The sequence below is a fragment of the Esox lucius genome, chromosome 23 (assembly GCF_011004845.1).
Source record: "Esox lucius isolate fEsoLuc1 chromosome 23, fEsoLuc1.pri, whole genome shotgun sequence".
NCBI lineage: Eukaryota > Metazoa > Chordata > Actinopteri > Esociformes > Esocidae > Esox > Esox lucius.
The window spans coordinates 14,209,380-14,231,811 of NC_047591.1; the positions used below are offsets into that span (position 1 = coordinate 14,209,380).

A 22,432-nucleotide genomic window follows, 5' to 3' on the forward strand; every position below is an offset into this window, starting at 1 on the left:
TTTATCTTAAACCATAAACACACATTTTCTCTCTAAACCATATTCTCTGTTATCTCTCGTTAACAAGTATTTCTGTATTCATTATACATTTTGAAAGTGTTCACTTAATATAACAGAATAAATCCCATTTGCAGTTAAGTTAAATTGTATTTACATTACATGAGTACAAATTTCAATATAAAACATATTTGTCTCATAACTTTTACACTTAATTTCTATGAACCGAAACGGTGTTATAATCTAATACAATACTACCACGTGTCTAATACTACCACGTCCGTTTCACCCAAAGCTACATCTGTAAACTGCTTTTATTTATCTGTAAACGTTATTTCTTACCCGTAATGCATAGTCTTACACACACAGTTGCTTTAAAAATCCACAGTAATAAACTTAGAAATATCCCCGAGCAGTTAGGAATAGCTAAGAGAAAACATTCGCGTGACCGTCGGCCGCCCTTTTCCTCTCAACTTCACAACGTTATCATTGGACTTGACTATTTACACACTTAACATACTTTAGCTTATTAAACACACATCACTGGGGATTCATATTAGCTTATAACCCTTTGTAGTCATATAAACGATGTACAACAAACCTGGAAATGTTGGAAATATGACACCGTTATAAGAGACGCGGGACAACTGTTGCTCTTTTTCCATTCAACCGGAATATGAGCTTATCTTACTCTGCGCCTCGCTAAGGATTCCAGAGTGACGCGGCTTAAAGGTACTGCCACCTTGTGTCCATTCTGTGTAACAGCATGTCATAGCATGCTTCTGTGCATTCTCTCAACAGTATTTAACTTGAAATAAAAGAAAAGAAAACAAAAGATAATTATCTCAACAAAACCTATTTTTGTGAGTGTTACACTAGCAAATGCCAGTGTAACAGGGTTGCCAGGTCTAGCAAAAATGTCCAGACCAATGACTGCTCAAAACCAGCCCTAAGTGCCTGAAAACTAGCTCTTCTTTTTTGCACAACAGCAGAGTTTACACATTTTTCCAATAAGTTTCTCTATAATTGCAATGTAAATGTGAAAACTGTGAAACTGTGAAAGCACATTTACCTTGTTCTCTGAATTTCTCCCTGTTAATTGATGAATTTAACAAAATGATTTCATCACTCAGTTCCTTATTACACAAGAGACAGATGGAGAAACAAAAATGATGATTGATGAGTTCTCTCACACATACACTCACTCCGTCTCTCCCTCCTAGTACAGACCACCACTTAGCAACAACTGCCTAGGTTACCGAAATGCAGCGGCCACAGTTCAGTTATGGTCTGATAAAGTCGGATAATTGTCAGATTTGCTCATGCGGTGGAATGAGTGAAAATTGCATGTAGGACCCGACAAGGAATACATTGGTGAGCTACTCATATGAGGCAACCTGGTTGAAGACCTGTTTTTTTCACCCTTATAGTGACATGTGGCCTATCAGTGTCCTCTGTGGAAGCCAGCAGTTAGTGTTTGCACACCACAAAGTGTATTTCCACAAGCTTAAATGTAATTAACTGCTTGTTAACTGTCCATTAACCTCTCTTGCTGTCCCGTCTTCCACTCCTGCAGTGCATGTGAACCGCAGAATCTCTGGGTTTAAATCCATTTAAATGGTTTCTCTAGGCTGCTTTCAAGAAAAAATGGAAAGGAAAAGAAAAGGGAAAGGGCATAGTTGTCAATTTACCCATAAGGTCCAACTGTGATTTGACTTCCGCATTTTACCCAGTCCTTCCAAATTGGAGAGCTGCTTAAATCTGCTACAATGAGCACCCTGAGAACAATTAGGGCTAACTGCCTTTTTCAGGGACAGAACAACAGTTTTTCACCTTGCCAGCTAAAGTGGATCTTTTTGGTTGCTAGTCAGATGCGCTAACCACTGGGGTACATGTATCCCCAGAACCTGAGGTCTGAATCCACTGTTGGTTTGAATATTAAATGGAAACCATTAAATAAATATACTGTTTTGAATAGACTGCATAGGGCAGATGTCATGCAAGGATTTGAGATTAGAATGATCATCAAGATCTTCATTGCCATGTAGTATTCGCAAAAGAAAACATACTTACACTGTGTTTGGATGTGTGGGAGTACAGTTTATTCTATATTTCACTACAAGTTGAGAGCAGTGCATTAAACACACACTATTTAGAATATTTACCCATGTGGGTTACTTTCACAGTGGGAGCTCAAAATCAACAGGAGTTCTGCTGAGAAGATCATTTGACCAGTAAACAATTTCTAAACACTTCCAAAGAAATTGTTTTTTACAGGGAAATGGGCATACAATACCCGGGCTGTTCCACCTAATTTTATATAGAAAACCTTTACGGTACAGGTGTAGCACTGACTCCACACATTTCTGCACAGTCAAGATCTGTGCAAATTAAAATGAAATGGGCTGAGCATTTGGTAGGTACATAGTTCTCAGGTTGCAACTAGATCAGGATATTTAAAATTCTAACCTCAAAGTACATTTAGTAATTTCTAATTTCAATACATTTCCAACATCATTGTACTGTACATTTCATAGCTTTAGGATTACCCAATTTATTATATATTTTGCATAAAAACAGATCAAGATATGCACCTCCATAAAATAGACAGTAGGTTTTTATTAAAGCATGAGTAAATACTGATGACCTGAGATCCATTTTCTCAGATTCAGCCAGTTTTTCCAATAGAAGACAACTTTAATACTAAGCAAAACATTGACTTTGCTGATAACTGCTTCATTGATTAAGATGTACTTAACATTTTCGGGTCGTGTGGTTGTCCCACCTAGCTATCTTAATATGAATACACTAAGAGCGATCTGCAAGAGATGAGAGTGTCTGCTAAATGACTAAGATGAAAATGTAAATGGCTGGAACGGCATTTATTTTCTCGCTGCACAGAAACACAGTTAACCATCTCAGCAGCTAACCTTGTATTTCTGTGTGAAACGGACCCATATGATACCATGAGAGGAGTGGTAGACTGACCTGTAGCCCCAGAGGAGCATGCCGGTGTGCAGCGAGGATGACTTGCGTATTCCAGGCATACCTCGCCACAAATAGCACAGTAAACGGAGGCCTTAACCCTGTGCGTTCCCAGGGAGGGAAATAATTAAAAAATGCATCAAATCATCAGAAACAGGGGCAACTGCCCCGGGCTTTATCTCGGATCAGTGCTCACAGATGGGAATGAGAATCTATACACTGGGGTGTCAGCGTAAATGCATCACTTTAAGTTGAGCTACATTCCCTCTACGCCTGTAATCACATTCCCTTTCATGTGTGTTTATATATGTGATTATATGTTCATATGTGTTTCAACCAAGGCATACAGGGGAAGTCATAATATAGCCTGTGACTCTAAAATAATTTACTAGGGTTGCAAAAGGAGATCTCTAACACTGAAAACATTGAAAGATTTCTAGTAAACTAGAATCTTACAAATATTGTCAAACGGTATCTGTTATTATCTCTCTTTGTGGACTTCTCTCATGTGAAATATGTGAAATACAGTTATTAAATTATAGTTAAATAGAGGTATAATTGGAAACCTATGAAGCTTTGCTGTCATTTGTTGGTGTACTGTTTTTTTATTACTGCACATAAAAGAATGTGTTATGCAAGGATAAATGACCGAAGTTATGATCTAATTCAATGGGGTTTCCGCATTATTTCACAATCTACTGAAGATTCCAGCAGCTTTGATCGTTTAACAGTAGCTCTGCCTCCATACAGGTGACTAGAAATGTGCACCTTAAATGTCCAAGGGAAACATTTTGGTGGAAACTATCAGTTTGATTTATTAGATTTTTAGAGGAAACCAACATCTAGGTTCTTACACTTATGATCTGACACATTATGTGGTCTGACGTTAGCCAGTAAAGAAAAAGCAAAGGACACAAACACAATAGCAGAAAAACTGGAGGTTGGCCCTCTCTGCCTCCCAAAGGGCACAGGCAATTTTCAGCTCTAGTGATCCCGTTCCACGAGTAGCTAAGTCCAAATGTGGAACAATACTTAAGTCATTTATTCACAGCCACACCACAGCAACAACTAACTCTCCTTCCTGTTGATTTTACCCACTAAACAGGGAAAAAAAGGAATACATCCATAATCACAAGCAAACAATAAAAATGTTCATAGAATATGGTAACAGGCAAGGCAATGGCAAAACAAATGAAAAAATACTTTCGTAAGGAGAAAGATGTTTGTATATAAGCGCGGACTAAATCAGTGAGGTACACTAGAGCTTACAGTACTGAATGATGACTGATGAGAGATAACCTTCAAGGACGATGACTTCCATGCCTCACCTCAGGTGATGTGAACTGTACATATGCAAATCTGGGCTGCTGAATAGTTCGAAGCCAACACCTGCAAACAAATGACTCACAATTCACAGCGGCTGCTCCTAGAGAGAGGACATAGAGCATGCTGTAATGGTGCCCTTATTTCAATAGATGCTTGAATGAATGACAACCCCAATATACGGTATCATACCGTCTCACCAATCAACTGCATTACAGCTGAAATCAACTGACCACCACCTATTCCTGTATGGATGCTATGTTACGGGCTTGGATTTAAAGTATCATTTAACAATCACTTCCACACCTAAATGTTATGCAGCAAAAACAGCCAAATATATCCACATTGGACAGTGACCATAACCATGCTAGCTGTTTAAAATCAAATTAACCATCCCTCATTTGACAAATGTCCTTTTCTTACCGTGTGCCAATGACAGTGTCCTTCTTCAATCCCCAAATCCTAAATGATCTCATAATGAAGAACAGAGTAACACGCCTACACTCTGTGGGAGCTGTTGACCAAAGTGACAGCTGCCAAAACAGCAGAGATAAATATCTGATGGAAGCACAGTGACATTTAGACTTGGATTCAGTACATAAAAACCTAATTTAAAAAATGATCATGATGCACTGCTCTATCTGTAGCAAATCAGTTTGGTAGAAGCCACTGACCTGTATAGGCATCATGTTCCTGAACGGCACACCTCCTGTAACAGGGTCTGGGTCAGAATGAACAGCACCATGATGGCCAACTCCATGTTTAAGTAGTCACTTTCAGTATAATTGTTTTGGGGTAATCCCTCCTGAAGACCTGGTTGGAGTCATGGTCACATGAATACCTTCATTGGTAATGTCCATGCTAGAATCCATTTTCTCACACATTTGCCTCTAACCCTCTTTATGCTGAAAACACACTGACTGGGAAAACATGGAGATGTTATTACAAGGACTTTTCAATGTTGGGGTGAAATGCAATGGCCAACTGGATGAAAACCTACTTGAGGGATACATATTATTCGGTTGAATGAGGAATGTGGCAACATTTAGTTAAATGAGCAGCCGGACTGAAGCCCTGGGTCACACACAAGGCGTCTGTCTTCCATCCACTCAAGGGAAATGCCAAATACTGACTGGCTGGGCTCCCTGGGGTGTAAATGAAATGTCAGCACTTCTGTAGACTGATGTCACAATGACAAGGTGTGGAGAAACTTAGAAGAAGACTTTCTCAAGAGGTGCTTAGGTAACATTCATTTGGCATGGTTCTACAGAGAGAGGATTTGTGAGTATCCCTGTTTGATTCCGGGAGGGCAGAGCTTTGGCTGTTATGGAAGATATTTCAGATGTGGGACAAGGCTTATGGTAGCTGAAGGTGGACAAACATGTGCTGAGGGACTTATTGCCTCCCTCTTTCTCAGTCCATCCTTACTGAATCACACACTTTCTTTTTCTAATCCACTTGTCTCTAGTGAGCTACAACTGTGTCCTGTTTGTGTTGTTGGATGTTTTAAAAAATAAGTTTGTGGACTTGAACATTTTATGAGGATTAGTCCAGCTTAGCTCCGTGCCTAATGCAATGATTCGGGATTTCTGGCAGAGTAGATAAGTAATTTTTCTCTCGTTATTCAGAGCCTGTGTTCAACTATTCGGGAGTATAATGTAAGCCAAAAAGCATGAGACCTAAAAAAAAAAATTAAGCTAGCCAGTGAGTGGGATGTCAACCAAGAGCTCCTAATGTACTCCAACTCAGATGAATCAATTTGGCTTGTTGACATTGCCTAATTAAACAGGTCACTGAATGATCCATTACAAAACAACTACTCAAAGTGACAGAGAAAATTACAGAGACAATATGAGTTATTTGGATATTATAGCTTATAATAAATTACATCAAGCTGCCCGTCAGTAAAATCATTATTAAACTGTTAGAGATTTAGCGGAGACTCTTTCAACATGCTACCTTAAAACACATTGCAATAAGACAGTTGGTACTTCCTCTGAGGCTGTCTATATAAGGATGGGATACATGACAATTTACATGGTAAAATCCTGTAGGTACCCGAACGCATGGATCAATATGTATTTTCTTTCATCTGCAGAGCTCATCCCCAAGCAGCTGGAAGTAATATCAACAGCTCTTACATGGCAGACACACTCAAGTAGTTTTGCAGGTGCATGGCAGAAATGTCGCCTCAGTACATTGTGACTGAGCGTATTCCTTCTTCATGTCAACGGATGCTCACAGCACAGCAGCACGATGTGTGCTCTTTGATGTGCGGGAAATAGTTAAGCTGTCTTTGCACAGCAAGTACAGTATTTACCCCACATTACCCGTAGCAACTGCTTAGTGGTACAGGCCCAGGGTGAACTAAGGGGACTTGAAGAGACGTCAGTATAGAAACATATACAGCTCACGTGTCAAATTCTTCCTACGGAACGCTGAGTTTCTGTAGGTTTTCGCATTTTATAACATTTAAGCTCAGCGTCCAAAAGGACAAGTGCTGCCGCTTTCGAATGGAATCTGAAACCTGAACAACATTAACAGAACTGGTAGCTCAACGGTTCCAGTACAGCATCCAAAACCACCGCTCTGAGTTTTTAAAATAGTTCACTGTTTGGTAATGCAATTTCCAAATCAGAATGAACTGAACATTATGGATATATCACGAGTTAAGACAAGTTAGGTCGCAAAATAGAAGATGACCTCCCCACAAATTAAAATGTGTCAGAATTCTTGGGCTTGTCTTGTTTTTTTGCAAATAAAAGTCAGTAATATTATGAATCATCATTAAGAGCAAAAAGTAAATGGCAATGTTTTGTAAATGACAACATGATGACCGTTGTGCTTTACATAGAGAGTTGTGTGTAACTGGTGAATAGCACTTAGCGGTTCGGGTGAATGGTCTTCCTTCAGTAACTTTGCAAACTGGTTTAATGTACTGTATGTAGGTCGTAGATTATTATTTTGGTGTGATTTTGAACAAGCCGTAATTTTTTATCAAATTAAGAACATGATAAACATTACAAACATGATAATCAAAAATATGAAAATCAGTGATTTTGAATGGGGATTGAGGATCTCAATATCAAGGCCTGATAGAGAATGAACAGGCTGTAGATCCAAATGAAGTAATACACAGTGTGTAAACATAATTTGACAGTTTTGGACATACCTTTATGTACATATACCTTTACATCTGGCGTTTTCACGTCTGTCAAGTATACTGTGTTAAGCCATCCCACACGGAAAACTTGTGCAAAACATATATGTACCTATATGTAGAGGATTTCTCAATATATGTTTACACATGTGCCCTGAATTTGTTTATGAAATATATAACTAGCGCTTCTCACAATATCATAATATAATGCAAGTCATATATTTTAGTGTTGAATATTATGTGTTCAAATACTGAATTATATGCAGTACATTAAGCATTTCTCATCAACATGTCATGGAATTTACCTTCAAGGCATTATTTTCCAGAGAATATCCTTGTTTTTGTGAGTTTAACTAATTATTGTTGGCAAAATGGGGAGCAAACCAACATAACAACCTGTCTTGGCCATATTGCATTACATTAATTACTATGGAAAAATCAGTTATTATCATTTACAAACAAGAGTAGTGTGTTTTTACCATAATTTCTATTAAATGCATTGTAAGTAAAGAAACAACTGGGTTAAGTCAGCCATCTTCATTTAATAAGGACCTTTATTCACAGTACCATACAACTGCCATTCTGTCACACTATAATGATAAATGTTTAGTAAATACACCAAAGTTTGGACTTTAGTCACTGTCAAGCAGCATATAGCACCTTTTTCAGTTTCAATATAATGAACCACTTTGCACTTTTGTATTTCAAAAGAGACTCATTATGAAGCAATATTCATACATTTGAACACAATATCTTGAATGCTATTCCTCTCTGTAAAAGTACTTCAAAGAAACAATTACATAACATAATAAATATATGACAGGAAACAATCCAAATATGGAAATATATCAGTGTAAATGCTAAATGCACATTACCTATTATTTTGTAATGTATGTAAATATACTTACATGTATTTAAGACATATTAAAACATGGAATATGTAAATATGTGTATGAAATATATGGCCATACATTAGTAATACATATAACACATATATTAGTATGTGTTTAAAAAAATTATGTTAAAAATATATGTTTTCAAAAGATATGCCAATATATAATACTTCTGTGTTGGATGACAAATGTAAATAATGGCAGAAAAGTTATTGTGATAAAAACCACCATCATCTGTGAAGCCAGATCATGGGTATCAGTTACCTCTGGGATCGGGTTGTTGCAGAGAGAAACTAGTTATCGAAAGCTGAGGTGCGGCACCTTGTGGATGTGGTATCGCCACTTTTTGCAAAACAACCCCCTTTTACATAGGTCCAACTGCTTGCTGATGTGTGCTTTCACACGCTATGAAGTTTTCCTGCAGGCTTGTTTGGTTCTGCCCTATTCTCTACAACAGTCTTGATGTTATTTCTATATGCTAATGTAAATCACTGTAGGCCTTAGCCTGATTAAATCTGTGATTTTATTTTTCTGGCCCTTGTTGAAGGTCATGGGCTTAGGAAGTGGTGACTTCCATACTTGTGTGCTATGCCCTGGGAAAAAAAATGTATCTCCTCAGTATGCATGAGGAGACTGAAGGTTAACCAGGGTTTATATCCTTTGGGAAGCGTCCTTCAAGTGTTTGGCCCCAGAGACGGCACACTGATACCAGTGACGGCCTCTTTCTGGAAGAGACAGCTGGTGTGCTGCGAAGGGAATGTACCCCTTGGTGCACAGCCGATCTGGAAACAACGAGGGGCTCCTAACAGAAGTGGTTGCTAAGTGGTCAAGGAACACCCACAACTCTTTTTGCTGTGACCATCTTAGTCTTTGACCAGGCTGCTGAAGTAGGGGCCAGGTGTTGTGCCTTTGTTGGAGTCTGCGCCATGCTACACACCATCACTTTGTGAGCTGGGGCAGCCTTGTCGATGAAGGAGAGAGAGGAAGACAGCTGGCCTGAAGATGATGAGCCAATTAATGTTTTGACTGACTGTTTTGACTGACTGATTCAAATGAAATTTGAATTTAATTTCTGTTCTTTAATATTCTCATGACTTTTTATTCCAATGTCTTGTTCTTATCTATATCAAATTAATGGTAGCTTAGGCTAATTAAGTGTTGCTTAAAATATATTTACAGCACTTAAAATGTAGGTGTCCCGGTTGTGGGACATTTTCAGCGAAGAAGTTTGATTGCGTATAGGCTAAACGGAATTGATGATGTCAATTTATACCCTAAACAATCATGCAATTAGAGTATTTGTCTGCATTAAAAAGGTAACCTTGCTTTGCATGTTTGCAATAATGCAAAACTATTAGGGGTATTATATTCAACAATTCTTTCAGGAGGCCCAGAGACACATGCACATCTTATTTTTGAGTGTAGTGCTGTCTGTGTGCCAGAGCACGTGAAGGGGACAAACAGTGATCTAATGACACATTTAACTGGCTGTTCAGCTGGTGTGTGGCAAGCATTAGATTACAAGTGTTTGGAGTATGTAATGATGAGAGAAAATCGTTAAATTAATATATATAGGCTTGTTTTCTAGTGTCCAGCAGAGGTCATAGTTTTGCTTTGACATAAACATACTTTGGATCTGTAATTTTTTACTTCATCAATAACAGGTAGAGCTGTTTCATTTACCATCACATTTTGAGTTAAGGAAAAGCACTGAACGCAGGCTCTCTCAAGATTCAGTTTAGCCTACCATAATTTTAAAGTAGGTTTCCATATCACAGGATTTACACCGAGTTATCTTTCCACCTGTTGAGCTGGTGAAATGGTTTGACTTTGATCGAAGTCTCGAAATCTTAGTAGTTTGCATCCTGTTGCTGTGAAAAAGTCTGACTGCTGCAAATTTCTTCAATTACATTGAACGGATAACCAGCAGTTCAGTTATGATCTGTCTGACAGATTATTAAAGGATATCGGTTTGGCAAAAGGTACGCCGACAAACCCTCCTTCTGGTTCTGGTCCATGTGAAAATGTCTCTTCCCATTTAGATTACAACAGGTTTTTGTACACCAGGCCTCTTTTCTTTTAAATCACAAATCAGGTGACTTGTTCTGCATGTTCTGTAATCAGTTGAATTACAGAGCATGCAGAACAAGTACTTGTTTCCAAACAATCCTATTAGCCAGATCCTTGTTGTAAATTACTATCACATATTCACTCATATACTTGCCAAACCCACTCTTGTATAATGCAGTTTCTCTCACAGTTTATAGAGCAACAGGCATCAAGTAATACCTGACAACCATTAAATATATAGCTGTATGAAATGTGGGCAAAAAACTTTTTCTTTTGCTCCTGTGAATTGCTAGCGATTCTATAGTAGGTTTTTGTATGGGTTGGATTAGTTTCCCTGCTAGCACTGTGATGCATCCATCCGTGTAGGCTACTTTATTATGTAATATTTTGTTTTCCTCTGTTTACCTCCAGGCACAGAGGCAATTCAAAGCCCAAATTCCAACTGAAAAGAAGAACATCACCGGGAACAAATGCAATGGAGATGTTCAACTTCACCAACTACACCTACTGGAATGCCTCTGACGGCAATGAAACGGAGCCGGCCAATCAACCCGAGAGCAAATACAAGACCGTGGAGGTGGTGTTCATCGTGCTGGTGGCCGGATCCCTCAGCCTCGTCACCGTCATTGGAAATATCCTGGTCATGCTCTCCATAAAGGTTAACAGGAACCTGCAAACTGTCAACAACTATTTTCTGTTCAGCCTTGCATGTGCAGACTTAATCATCGGGCTGTGTTCCATGAACCTGTATACGGTCTACATAGTGATTGGTTATTGGCCCTTAGGGCCGGTGGTGTGTGACCTGTGGCTAGCCTTGGACTACGTGGTGAGCAATGCATCTGTAATGAACCTGCTCATCATCAGCTTTGACAGATACTTCTGTGTTACAAAGCCCCTGAGCTACCCTGTCAAAAGAACCACCAAGATGGCAGGGATGATGATTGCAGCTGCCTGGGTCCTGTCATTCATTCTGTGGGCGCCGGCCATCCTTTTCTGGCAGTTCATCGTGGGAGGGAGGACAGTGCCGGAGAGGGAGTGCTACATTCAGTTCTTCTCCAACGCGGCTGTCACCTTCGGCACGGCCATTGCGGCCTTCTACCTACCAGTCATCATCATGGTCATCCTCTACATACAGATCTCCATAGCTAGTAAAAGTCGCGTGAAGAAGGACACCAGAAAGCCCTCCGGACCCAATCCGGAGGCCCTGTCGCCCAAGCAGGCGAGGGGCGGTCACGCTGCCAAGCCAAACAACAACAACGTGACAGCGGAGGACACATCGAGGGCATGCCAGACCCAGACCACTGACAGTGTGGCCAACCAGCACGATGGCAGGCTGCAGAACGGCAAGGGCCTGACCACCGCCGGCGGGGAGGGGGAGACTGAGGGTGAGGACAGGGGCAGGGAGAACTGTGCCCACGGAGAGGAGAAGGAGAGCTCCAATGACTCCACGTCTGGCAGCGTAGCGGCAATCCAGAGGGACGAGGAGGCAGCGCCATCCAGAGCTAACTGCACCGTCGAGGCTAGCCAGCCGCCGACTCGCCACCGGGCCAAAGCGGGCGGCTCCAAACTCACCTGCATCAAGATCAAGACCAAGTCGGACAAGGGGGACTGCTACACCCCCTCCAACGCCACAGTGGAAATCGTCCCCGCCACTGACAAGCAGAACCACGTGGCGAGGAAAATCGTGAAGATGACCAAGCAGCCGCCAAAGAAGAAGAAAGCGCCGCCGTCTCGGGAGAAGAAGGTGACCCGTACCATCATGGCCATCCTGGTGGCGTTCGTGGCCACCTGGACCCCCTACAATGTCATGGTGCTCATCAACACCTTCTGCTCCAGCTGCATCCCAAGCCCGGTGTGGACGATTGGCTACTGGCTGTGCTACATCAACAGCACTATCAACCCTGCCTGCTATGCCCTCTGCAATGTCACTTTCAAAAAGACTTTCAAACATCTGCTCCTTTGCCAATACAAAAACATTAGGTCAGCTAGATAAATATAGTATGTTTGTGTGGGTGTGTGTTTGTGTGGGTGTGTGCGGGCTAGCGCGCACATGTGTGTGTCTATGTCTGTGTTTTTTTAATAGGTTATTTTTATTTGTTCCTGGTTGATTACTCCTTTGATAGCCTGTTGTAGCACTTTACACAAATCCGTCTGCAGCCAGTTGGGTACAAATGAGTGGGAGATGATTTGATTTAACAGTGCAGGATTTGACAGGACTGGTCCTGGGAGTGTTGAAGTTCACATTGGCAAGTGTAGAAAGGCTATAAGCTTAATGTGTTTAATGATCCACAACAATAATACACTTTTCTATCAGCATGTGAAGCACCAGTTGAATTCTTCTCTAAAGCACACACAAGAACACATATCCTGGCAGAGACCATGTCTGCTGTTACTATCCAAGGTCTGTGATGCAACTGCTGAGACATAAGACTGACAAAGAAGCGCAGAGCCAGGAGAACAAATAGAGGAAAAATGAAAGAACACCTAAAGAGCTCTGCACTGCACAAGACAAATTCAAAGGGAAAATAGGGCTGACTGAATTCGCAAACCTCTGGTTTGAAACTCAGTTTAAAAAAGACACTTGTATATAATTGTATATATCCATGTACAGTAGGCTCTACATTTTCAGTGTTGTGTGTGTGTGTGTGTGTGTGTGACAGCATTCTCTCTGTTTATGATATTCTGTGCTGAAGTCGTACCAAGTGGAGCAGCTTGTCAGAATTGCCTCTCTGGCATGTTCATATATAATTGCGTAGCATTGCTGGGAGTCCTCCGATCTCCAGGGATGGGCCATGAGGGTCTCCTGAAGGGCATTGCAGGACAAGTCAAGTGAGGTCACCGCTCACCACAGTGTAGGACCACAGGTTAGGGAACTTGGTGTGAAATAGTGTGTTCTTTCCACCAAACAAAAGGAAAATCATAAACATAAACATTGATTATGTACGAATACATACAAAAATGGTATTGCTCAATCGCCTGATCTAATTTCCCCTTAATTTTCCTCATCATTTTAGATGAGAAGCAATTTGATCTCAATACAATTCATTACCAGTCTCTTATGTTTATGTGATCATATCTATTAAGATTTTGTGATATATCTTCCGTCAGATTGTGTAGTGATTCTTCAAGCTTGTAAATTCACCTGGATGGTAGCAGAGGCTTGCAAGGCAAAGCCTTACAAGTTCTACAGGAAGTCATTTTGTGATTTCCCAGTGACTATTTCTGAGAATGCTTCACAGGCATGGGAATGCTCAACGAGACGTGATGTCACTGTGTTGCAGATGTTCCAGGAAGTGTGGTGTGATACTCACACAAGTAGCCACCTACGTATTTATGGTCTGAGAAAGTAATGGAAAAAAGACAGGACTGTGTGTTTTCCTTTGTTGTATCTTTTGGCGGCCTGTCTTAAGAGGTGGTTTGGATTTGTTCGGTTCTGAGTAACCAGGATGTAGAGTGATTGGCAGTGTTTGTCAGAAAGGTGATATCTTCGTGAATTAGAGGTTATTTCTAAATATGTTTCTGTTGTTACCCAAATAATGGGGTTGACCAGGCTTCTAATAATCACAGGCCATGGCTTTATAAATAATAAGGGCTACTTGACGTTTGATGTTGTAAATCATCTACATTTTCAGGTTCATCCCACTAACAGACATTAGGGTGTTTACAGTACAGTATAGGACTGTGTGTTTTAATGTGATCTAACGGAAACAACACAGTATAAGGTAACACTTTCTATTAAGTTGCCATGTGTGACACAATAATAACACAAGAGCAATGGTTGCTGTAGAATTAGTAACCGTAGCCCACAACCAGAACAAGGTGTTTTTAATAACAGATTCCCCTAAAGAATGTTATTGCACGTGTGTAGCTATTCAGGCCACTACCATCAACTCCACAGTTCATTATTGTGTTAAAACCATCTTGATCTAATTATGTAAATAGGTTAAGACCTTGTTAACACAAGAGCATCAAGACATACTGTCATTAACTACTGGTTGTATTCAGTAGGTATGTATCTGTGTTGTTAGCTGACTAGAGATTAAACATACAAGAACATTGTAGTAGTTTCATTGGATACATTTTATTCATTAGAATAAACAGTTGGTATCTAACCTAAACAGTTTAATCGCTGGTATCTGACCTGTTGAGTTGAAGGTAGCACCCCTGTAACACGTAAAATGTGTTATTCCAACCCTAGGCATTAGCAAAATAGGAAGTGGCTTAGGGCCCCTGACCTCTAGGGGACCCCACTCCTCTAGTGAGCCCGGGGTCAATAGGGAAGAGGGGGCCTCCAAAAGGCTAGGGCCGGCCCTGATTGCATAATTTTATTTGCCTGCTGGAACAAAAATGTTTTTAATAGCATCAAAAGTTAGATATGTGGAATATCATTCAACAACTGAATGTCTAACAGAAAATTCCTTGTTCCAATTAAGATATATCTGATTCGATGGTTTCTTTCGTAACCCCAGTTCTATGAGCTTCACGATATAGAACCAAAACAACCACAATCCCATGTTGTTACAGTAAATAGTAATAAGGGCAGCTTCATATAACGTCTTACCTAGTAGGATGGTGAAATTCCCATGCATTTGTGCCACAGTGTTTGTGTCCATGCATTACGTCCACACCGTGCGCTAATCGCCAACATATTTCATTAATCGCTAATATGCTAATGTATTCCAATTTAATTAATGAATATAATTCGCCATCGGATGATCGCCACATCGATTGGTAAGGGGGCTTAACAGAAAATTATGCCCGCATTGAGCTGCCCCTTGAGGCTGTCTCCTTGAAGAGATATCTGGGACAGGGCTATAATGGAAACTCACCACAAGCCTGATCAGATTATGAGATGATGTGGAACACCTACATTGGAGATTAAAGATTGGCCATTACACGCTTGGTTTACACAGCACATCCATGCCCCACTTAGTGTCCCACTCGCTGCTGATCCAGTTATGTGTGACGTCCCCTATATCAAGGCATTGTTTAAAGGCCTGTGAAACATAAGGAACATTATATTTGCATTTATTATCTCTCTCTCTTTCTGACATACTTTGCCCCCCAGTTTCTCCTCCCCTCCAATGTTACTCATGACCAACATTGTTCCCAATATTATGAAAATAAAAGACGACGCAACCTAATGCAAATGCACGAGAGGCGAGGAGAAATGAGGCGAAATGTTGGCCATAAGTAATTATCAATACATGCCGATTTTAATGGAACTAGTGAGTGCAAAGGAAGTGCCCGATGAGCGTGAACTGGATCGTTGCCATCTTCCTTATTTAAATGCAGGTTAGCCACTGGAATCCTGCCATGGGGCCGCATATAATTCAGTCAATCGGTTTGACTGCACGAGCACAGCAGCGTGCATGAGGCATCCATCTAAGTTCACAAACCAGCCATCCATCGCGGTGATAAGTGGACCCGTGTCTGGGTATCATCTGTCACATGTCTCAGTAGTTGGCGGAAAAAGCATCCTAGGTACCCAGAACGGAACTTCTGATTAATCTCATGCTAAGCTGACGTTTCAGTGATACCAGCAGGGAAGTAAGTACTCCAGCACAACTGGCGGTCTGGGCATCTTGGCTTTTTTTTTAATGTAGCCGTTTGTTTGATGGAAAGTGACAGCCATTTATCACCTGTGGAGTGACAGGGTTCACCGCTCCCAGACAAGATAGCCACTACTAACTGGTCTTTTTGCTGTTTTAAGTCGCGCTGAAAAGCAAACCCTCTTTAGTACTCCTCCCCTGTCAACAGCGCGTTTGTTAGTCTAATGGGAAAAAATCTATCCAATTCGGGCTTTGTCTTCTGAATACATAATGTCCTAGCACTCTGAATGGGAAAACGTTTAGGGGTTAAGATGTGTTGAACAATAGAAAGGCTATGGAAGAGTGATTTTTCTAAATACATTCTGATTTATATATACAGACGGCAAAATTGGAACATGGTATTATTGGCTGTATTTATGATGGTCATGAGTGTCATCAAAAAATATAAAGTAAATGATTGCAGGGGAGGAGTGAAAATATAAGTATAAGTAATTTGGAAGCTGAGGATAATTAAGTGGCCATGGACACCAGAGTTAACATCCCTACTCATACAATAAGATCTATGGGATCTGTCATGACCACAGAGAGTCAGGACACCTCTTTAACATCTCATCAGATAGCAACTCCTTATGCAGGGCAATGTCCCCTCACTTTTCTGGGGCATTGGGATTTGATCATTAGACCATAAGAAGGAGTGCGTCCTACTGGCCCTCCATCAGTAATTACAGCATAATTTGGTCTCCCATTTACGAGACACCATACCACGACCAAGGCAGCATGCTACGTTACCAACTGTCAAATAGCACGATAGTAATATCATGACTTAATTTTACTGTAGGTTATGTTGCCTCATCATTTTGTGAAGCAGCGCTTATTCTTGGAAAATGTTATTTTGAAATGATAGGTCAAATATTTTCACTTTCAAATATGTTTTTGCAATGATAGGTGTTTTCACAGTGTCTCATAGCACTTGCAGTGACAATGTGTACAGTCCTGAAAAGCCTGCCATTGTAGTCATGGTTGCAGAGAGGTGACCTGTCATCAGGATTCACAACAGCCTCTCAAGTCTAAGCAGATCGCTTTGTATAGACCAGATTTTGACTGTCAGCCACAGCTCCCGGTATGCAATTGAAAATAAATATACAGTACCACTGAAATGTTTGCACACACTTCCCCCTTCATTTGAGTAGGTGTGTCCGAAATGGTGACAGGTAGTGTATATATATATACACACACAGATTTATTACAAATGTGCGGATTCATTTATTAATGTACAAGGGGCCTTATTCCACGGTTTTCACTCCTCATCACGTAAACATTGTCTCCATGGCATCAAAAAATCATCATGTGCTGTCTGAGCTAGCTGGGCTCCACTTCACACGGCTTGTTTCAAAGGGCTAAACCTTTATAGGGAGATTTATTTCTCACTGAATGTATGATTGTGTTTTCTGCTAATTATTTATTTCTTAGTTTACTAGTTATTTTGAATTGTATAGTTTTGTTTTTGATAGTGTGTACAAAAAACAAAGTGTGACAAAAAAAATAAAAATCAAGGTTTTAGTGTGTTGGACTGTTCTTGAGCAAAGGGGCGTTGCCCATTGAGGTGGGAGTGGTTTCTGTCTGTTTCCACTTGAGATTGTTGGACTGCGGTTGTTACAAGGCTATGTGACATGTATATAAAACAGACAAAATATTGCCACCATGTATATTTGACAAGTGCCTTATTACCTACCTGCCATTTACTATTTTTAAAATGGCTCTATGATTTTTGACCTGATACTTTCTTGGTTCAGAAGTGTACTTTCAGTTGATTAGTAAATCTACGTTACTGTAGGTGGTGGTGACAGTCATTGGAACTGAGAAGCACAATATTTTTTTAAATCCCAATAGAATGACGGTAAAAAGGTACAGTATAGGTTGAGTGAAAAGGGGAAAACCCCTTAGTCTAATTCATCCCTGGAGGTCTGGAGGGTTCTTTTACACATGGTTGTGTCCGTGTGAATGTGTGTGTGTGTGTGTGTGTGTGTGTGCGCATACTTTTGTCCATCTGTCCATCTGTCTGCATGTGTCAATGTATAATATAGTAATGTTGTGTGGTTGGATGTATCCTTTGTAAGAGAACCATAGCATGTGAAAGCATCTGGCACGTGGCATCTGGAAATCAGACAACTCTAAGACAACACAAGCCACACATTGCATTCAGGGAGAAAAAAAAAAGGAAAGGATACAACAGACATCGAACACACGTGTCTCTGTCCTAACATTCCCCATTTGAACAGTGTCTCAGGAGCAAGTGGCTTACAAAGACGCACTCTGAAAAATGAACACAAGACATTTATTTTTGCCTAAACACACGTGTTACCACAATATGATCATCACACTCTACATTTTCTATTACATTTTATAAAGCTATCGATTATATTGTTGTACGAGTACTGAATTGGAAGTAATACATTGTTGCATTACATTACTACAATACAATCAATGTGCGAACAATATGGAGGTAAATAAAGACAATGTTAAGTGGATGAGAATAACAAAAGCAATTCTGAGCGTGTGATTTCTAAAGAAGGAACCACTGCCTTGTGAAATGTAAAACTGAAGTTAAACAAGAATCAAATGTTCATGTTTCTTTTTTAATTCTGCCCCATGTTTGAATTTTGTGAAACCATTCGAGAATCCAGAGGTAACCTGCTGTATTGGCAGAGAGAAATAGCACTTCATCACAAACAATGAAAACCTGACTATCAGCCAATAATGTGAGAATATGGGATTCATTTTGGCTCAACTCGTAAATGAGTGATGAAGGACAAGAGACACAGACTCCTTAGGGAGAAGCTGAAAGACCAGCCGCAAAAACATGAAGTATACTGTTGGAAACCTCTGGATTCTTTGAGATATCTGAGGATTTTTGTTTTTGTTTTACACAACCACAGTCTTTTCTCAAAATAAGTAATCATTTGCAAATGTAAAAACTTAATAGAAACTATAAAAACCTATTGTGTTTCAAATGTACATATAGTGTACAGTGGTAATTTTCCAGTTGCGTAAGTATGTAAACCTCACTATTGTGCCCTCATCCACTGTGGCTTGTGGCTTCTCATGTGGTAGATACATGGTTATAAGCATATTGTTTGCATTGTATATATCTTTATAGAATAAATGATGTGTAATTTGGATAAGGTACAGTTGAAATGTGCATAGGCCTACGTGTGTTTGAATAGCTATTTAAATGTTCCTCCTCTCCCTCAATCCACTATGACCTCCCCCCCCTACCCTCCAGCCAAATGTACAGTAATAATGTTAATGGTTTATTTTCCAACATGAAATTAGTGTTTAATTGTTCTGGACAATGAACCTGAGTGGTAATCACTGGTCACTTATGAAGCTATAAAATATGAAATACTTTCAGTGGATTTATTGTGCCATATTCTTTTTGGAAGAAATTCAAATAAAATTTATGAAAAGTGTTTTGTGTAAAGTGACATTTAAAATGTATTTTGGTTTTGAATGAGATTTTTGTCCAACTTTTCATATGAACTGTCAATAACTCAATATGAAAAATCGAAGATTTTTGGAAATAATTTCAAACTTTATTTTTTTTAATTGAACATTAGGAAAGGTCCACTCCAGCTGTAAACTAAAATAACAGTTTTACCCAGAGTTCAACTGGAAATCTGAGGAGCTACAAAGTGAGGTATAATAACAGGAGGACCAGAACTATTCCTGCACACACAAACACACAATACAGTCTGCTACCTATGCAGTCATCTGGCAATAGTTTACATCTTTTATTGTAGATAACATGAAATGAAATGTCCCATACATCAATTTGGACTTCAGTTTCTTTTTAAATTATGCCCTACAACAATGGTTGCAAAAGTTAATGCATTTATATTGTGGGTACCAACAAAATATTCTTAAAAAATAGTCAAGACATGACATTTTTGCTACTTTAAAATCAAGACATGCAAGAAAGGACTTTTGGTCAGTATTCATATTGTGTTACCGCAAGAAAAAAGGAGGTTATGTAACATGAAACTATTTTTCATTTATTTAAAAAATAACCCAGAACATTATCAGTTAAGGATTTTTAGTAAGAAATGCTTCATATGCATTATTCTAAGCATGTATTGTTACATCACCTACAAGACTTTCCTATAAGAAATTAGGAAAGAAAGAAATGTTATGTTATCATTGCTCTCCGTGTGTCCTCTGCTGTATACATATACCCAACCTACAGGACAAACAATGAGGAACCATGTTGAGATAGGGCAGTATAACCATCACCGTCCACTTCCTGCGTTCCACGATGCGCCACTAGTCCATTGGAGTGCGCTCCCTTTTCTTCCCCTCTCTCTTCGGCTTCTTGGCGTCTGTAAGAACACGTGGACTTCTGATGAGAATCTACTTCCACAAACCCTGCAGTCATAAACATACACGTTTCATATCCTCAACCACTTGGGTTGTAGTTAAACTAGCCGTTGTTCTTCAAACGTTCTATATTTTGATTCGTGCATATTTTCTAAGAATGTCGGTCTTAAGCGGTGCTACCTCCGCGTGACGTTCCTTTCCTTCTCATGCATTTTTTTTGTTTGTGTTGTTTATCCTACAGCTGGTCTGAGGAGTAATGGTTTACTGGGCTGGTGGACAAATATTTATTGTTGTCCCACAAGAGTGGCTTCAGTACCTGACAGCTGTAACAGAGGAACCACAGTCCATGCCACCTCTCTCTCTGGTCTGATGAACAGAAGCAAGATTCCCTCCCTCCTTACGTATTCTGCTCTCTACGGTTTCTGTCCGTCTGTCTTTTCCCGTTTCCCTCAACTTTACTGCTTACGACTGGCTTTCTGTGTTTAAGAGAGAGTGAAGTGGAAAGTAAACAACATGCTAAAGGCTCATCTCCCAAAAGTATATTTCCCCCGAAGCTTACGGTGGGATGTTGTTGGTGGGAGGCGACAGATGAGGATTTCAACTGACTAATCAACACCTGTTTGTTTTATTTCTAAATACTTTCTGTACTTTCTAAAGCAACTTCCTACATGGCACTAATTTAAGATCCTCCCACGCTAGTATATGAATTAAACCATCTATCTACAGAAAAATTACCTTAACATAAATAAGAAGAAAAACATTCCATGAGCTTTACAGTGTGTTGCTGATCCACTGCAGAATAACAAAAACCTCAAAACAATGGGGTTCTTCTCAAACTGCAAGGAAGTATTTGCCAGAACCTATGCGCTTGTAAGAGTGCGAATTACCTAAAAAAAACAACCACACTGAGATTGCAGCGCCTACATTTTCCACAAGAACGCACATTTCCACATCCTAACCAATAAATGCAGATGGGGCAAAACAACACAACCCACTGCAGGACCCACAGGAATTGTGGGTAAGCAGTGACCAGGATAGTTACAATTCCAAATAAGTCTAAATCTCCGGAAAATATTTATAGACCACTGCACCTTTTTCTTTCCTTTCCAAAAAAGTTGAAAAGGAAGGTTTTGAGTGAGGAACAGAAGCGTTCAATTTGCGGTGTTCTCTTAATTTTAACCCTTCTGTTCCTCACTCAAAACCTTCCTTTTTTTGGAAAGGAAAGAAAAAGATGCAGTGGTCTCTTTATTTTTTCTGGAGCTTTATATAATATACACAGTAGGTTAATATGTCACCAGTGTAAGAATATGCAAATTATTAAAATAAAAACTACTAAGACATTTGACTCCATTAAAATGATGCAGAATATAAAACATCAATCAAGTTCCAATGATTAGATAGTATTACATTGACAAAGATTTCTTAATCTAGGTATTATCAGAGACAGGGAGAGGTCATGGCCTGGAAGGACCATACCACCTCCCAGTCCCAGGGGGCAAGTGTGAGGTAAACACAGTGTAGGTAGCTCACCAGAGAAGGACAGGGATAAAAAAAAAGAAAAAAAGATACAATTAAATGCAGCTCTTTCATAACATCTGACCTAAAATGTAAAATTCTACTTCCAATCAGATATTAGACAGCAGCGCCACTGCTTCACAGTCTGTGACAAAATGAGGACGGGAAAGATTAGTAATTCCTGAGATATCGGGTTACTTTAGGAAATGGTGTTAAGGAGGGGCTGTCCTCTACTGGAGTGGGCCAAGAGACCAGATGTGGCAGAATAAAAAACGATGGTAGAGATGTAGGTTTTGAGCAAAGCCTGGGAGGGAGGGGAAGCTCCCCTTGCTGCTCCACTGGAAAGCACCATGGACTTCTAGTGGATTCAAGCTTCAACTGGAATCCAGTGGAGTGTTTGGAGAAGCTGGCAGTCTTGGAAAAATGTATCACCAGATGGGCTATGGCATACTTGATAAGTTGTTGCTTTGATGGCACAAGGACAGAGCCCAACCAACAGTTTGTTGGAGTATTCCAGGCGTAAGATGACAAGTGCCTCTTTAGGAACTGTGCCGCTTCCTTTA

General features: G+C 39.9%; 2 protein-coding genes across 10 annotated transcripts in view; one reads left to right on the plus strand and one right to left on the minus strand.

The window, feature by feature from the left end:
• chrm2a (cholinergic receptor, muscarinic 2a) overlaps positions 1-19,096 on the plus strand; it is a 90,552-nt gene extending 71,456 nt beyond the window's left edge. For all 5 annotated transcript variants that reach the window (XM_020042776.2, XM_020042775.2, XM_010892592.3 and 2 more), the window contains one exon: positions 10,840-19,096. In XM_020042776.2, coding sequence (XP_019898335.1) covers positions 10,904-12,421 — 1,518 coding nt within the window. In that variant the 5' untranslated portion in view covers positions 10,840-10,903 and the 3' untranslated portion in view covers positions 12,422-19,096. The remainder of the gene's footprint in view (positions 1-10,839) is intronic.
• Positions 19,097-19,549: 453 nt separating this feature from the next.
• ptn (pleiotrophin) overlaps positions 19,550-22,432 on the minus strand; it is a 43,694-nt gene continuing 40,811 nt past the window's right edge. For all 5 annotated transcript variants that reach the window (XM_020042782.3, XM_020042781.3, XM_010892602.4 and 2 more), the window contains one exon: positions 19,550-20,356. In XM_020042782.3, coding sequence (XP_019898341.1) covers positions 20,301-20,356 — 56 coding nt within the window. In that variant the 3' untranslated portion in view covers positions 19,550-20,300. The remainder of the gene's footprint in view (positions 20,357-22,432) is intronic.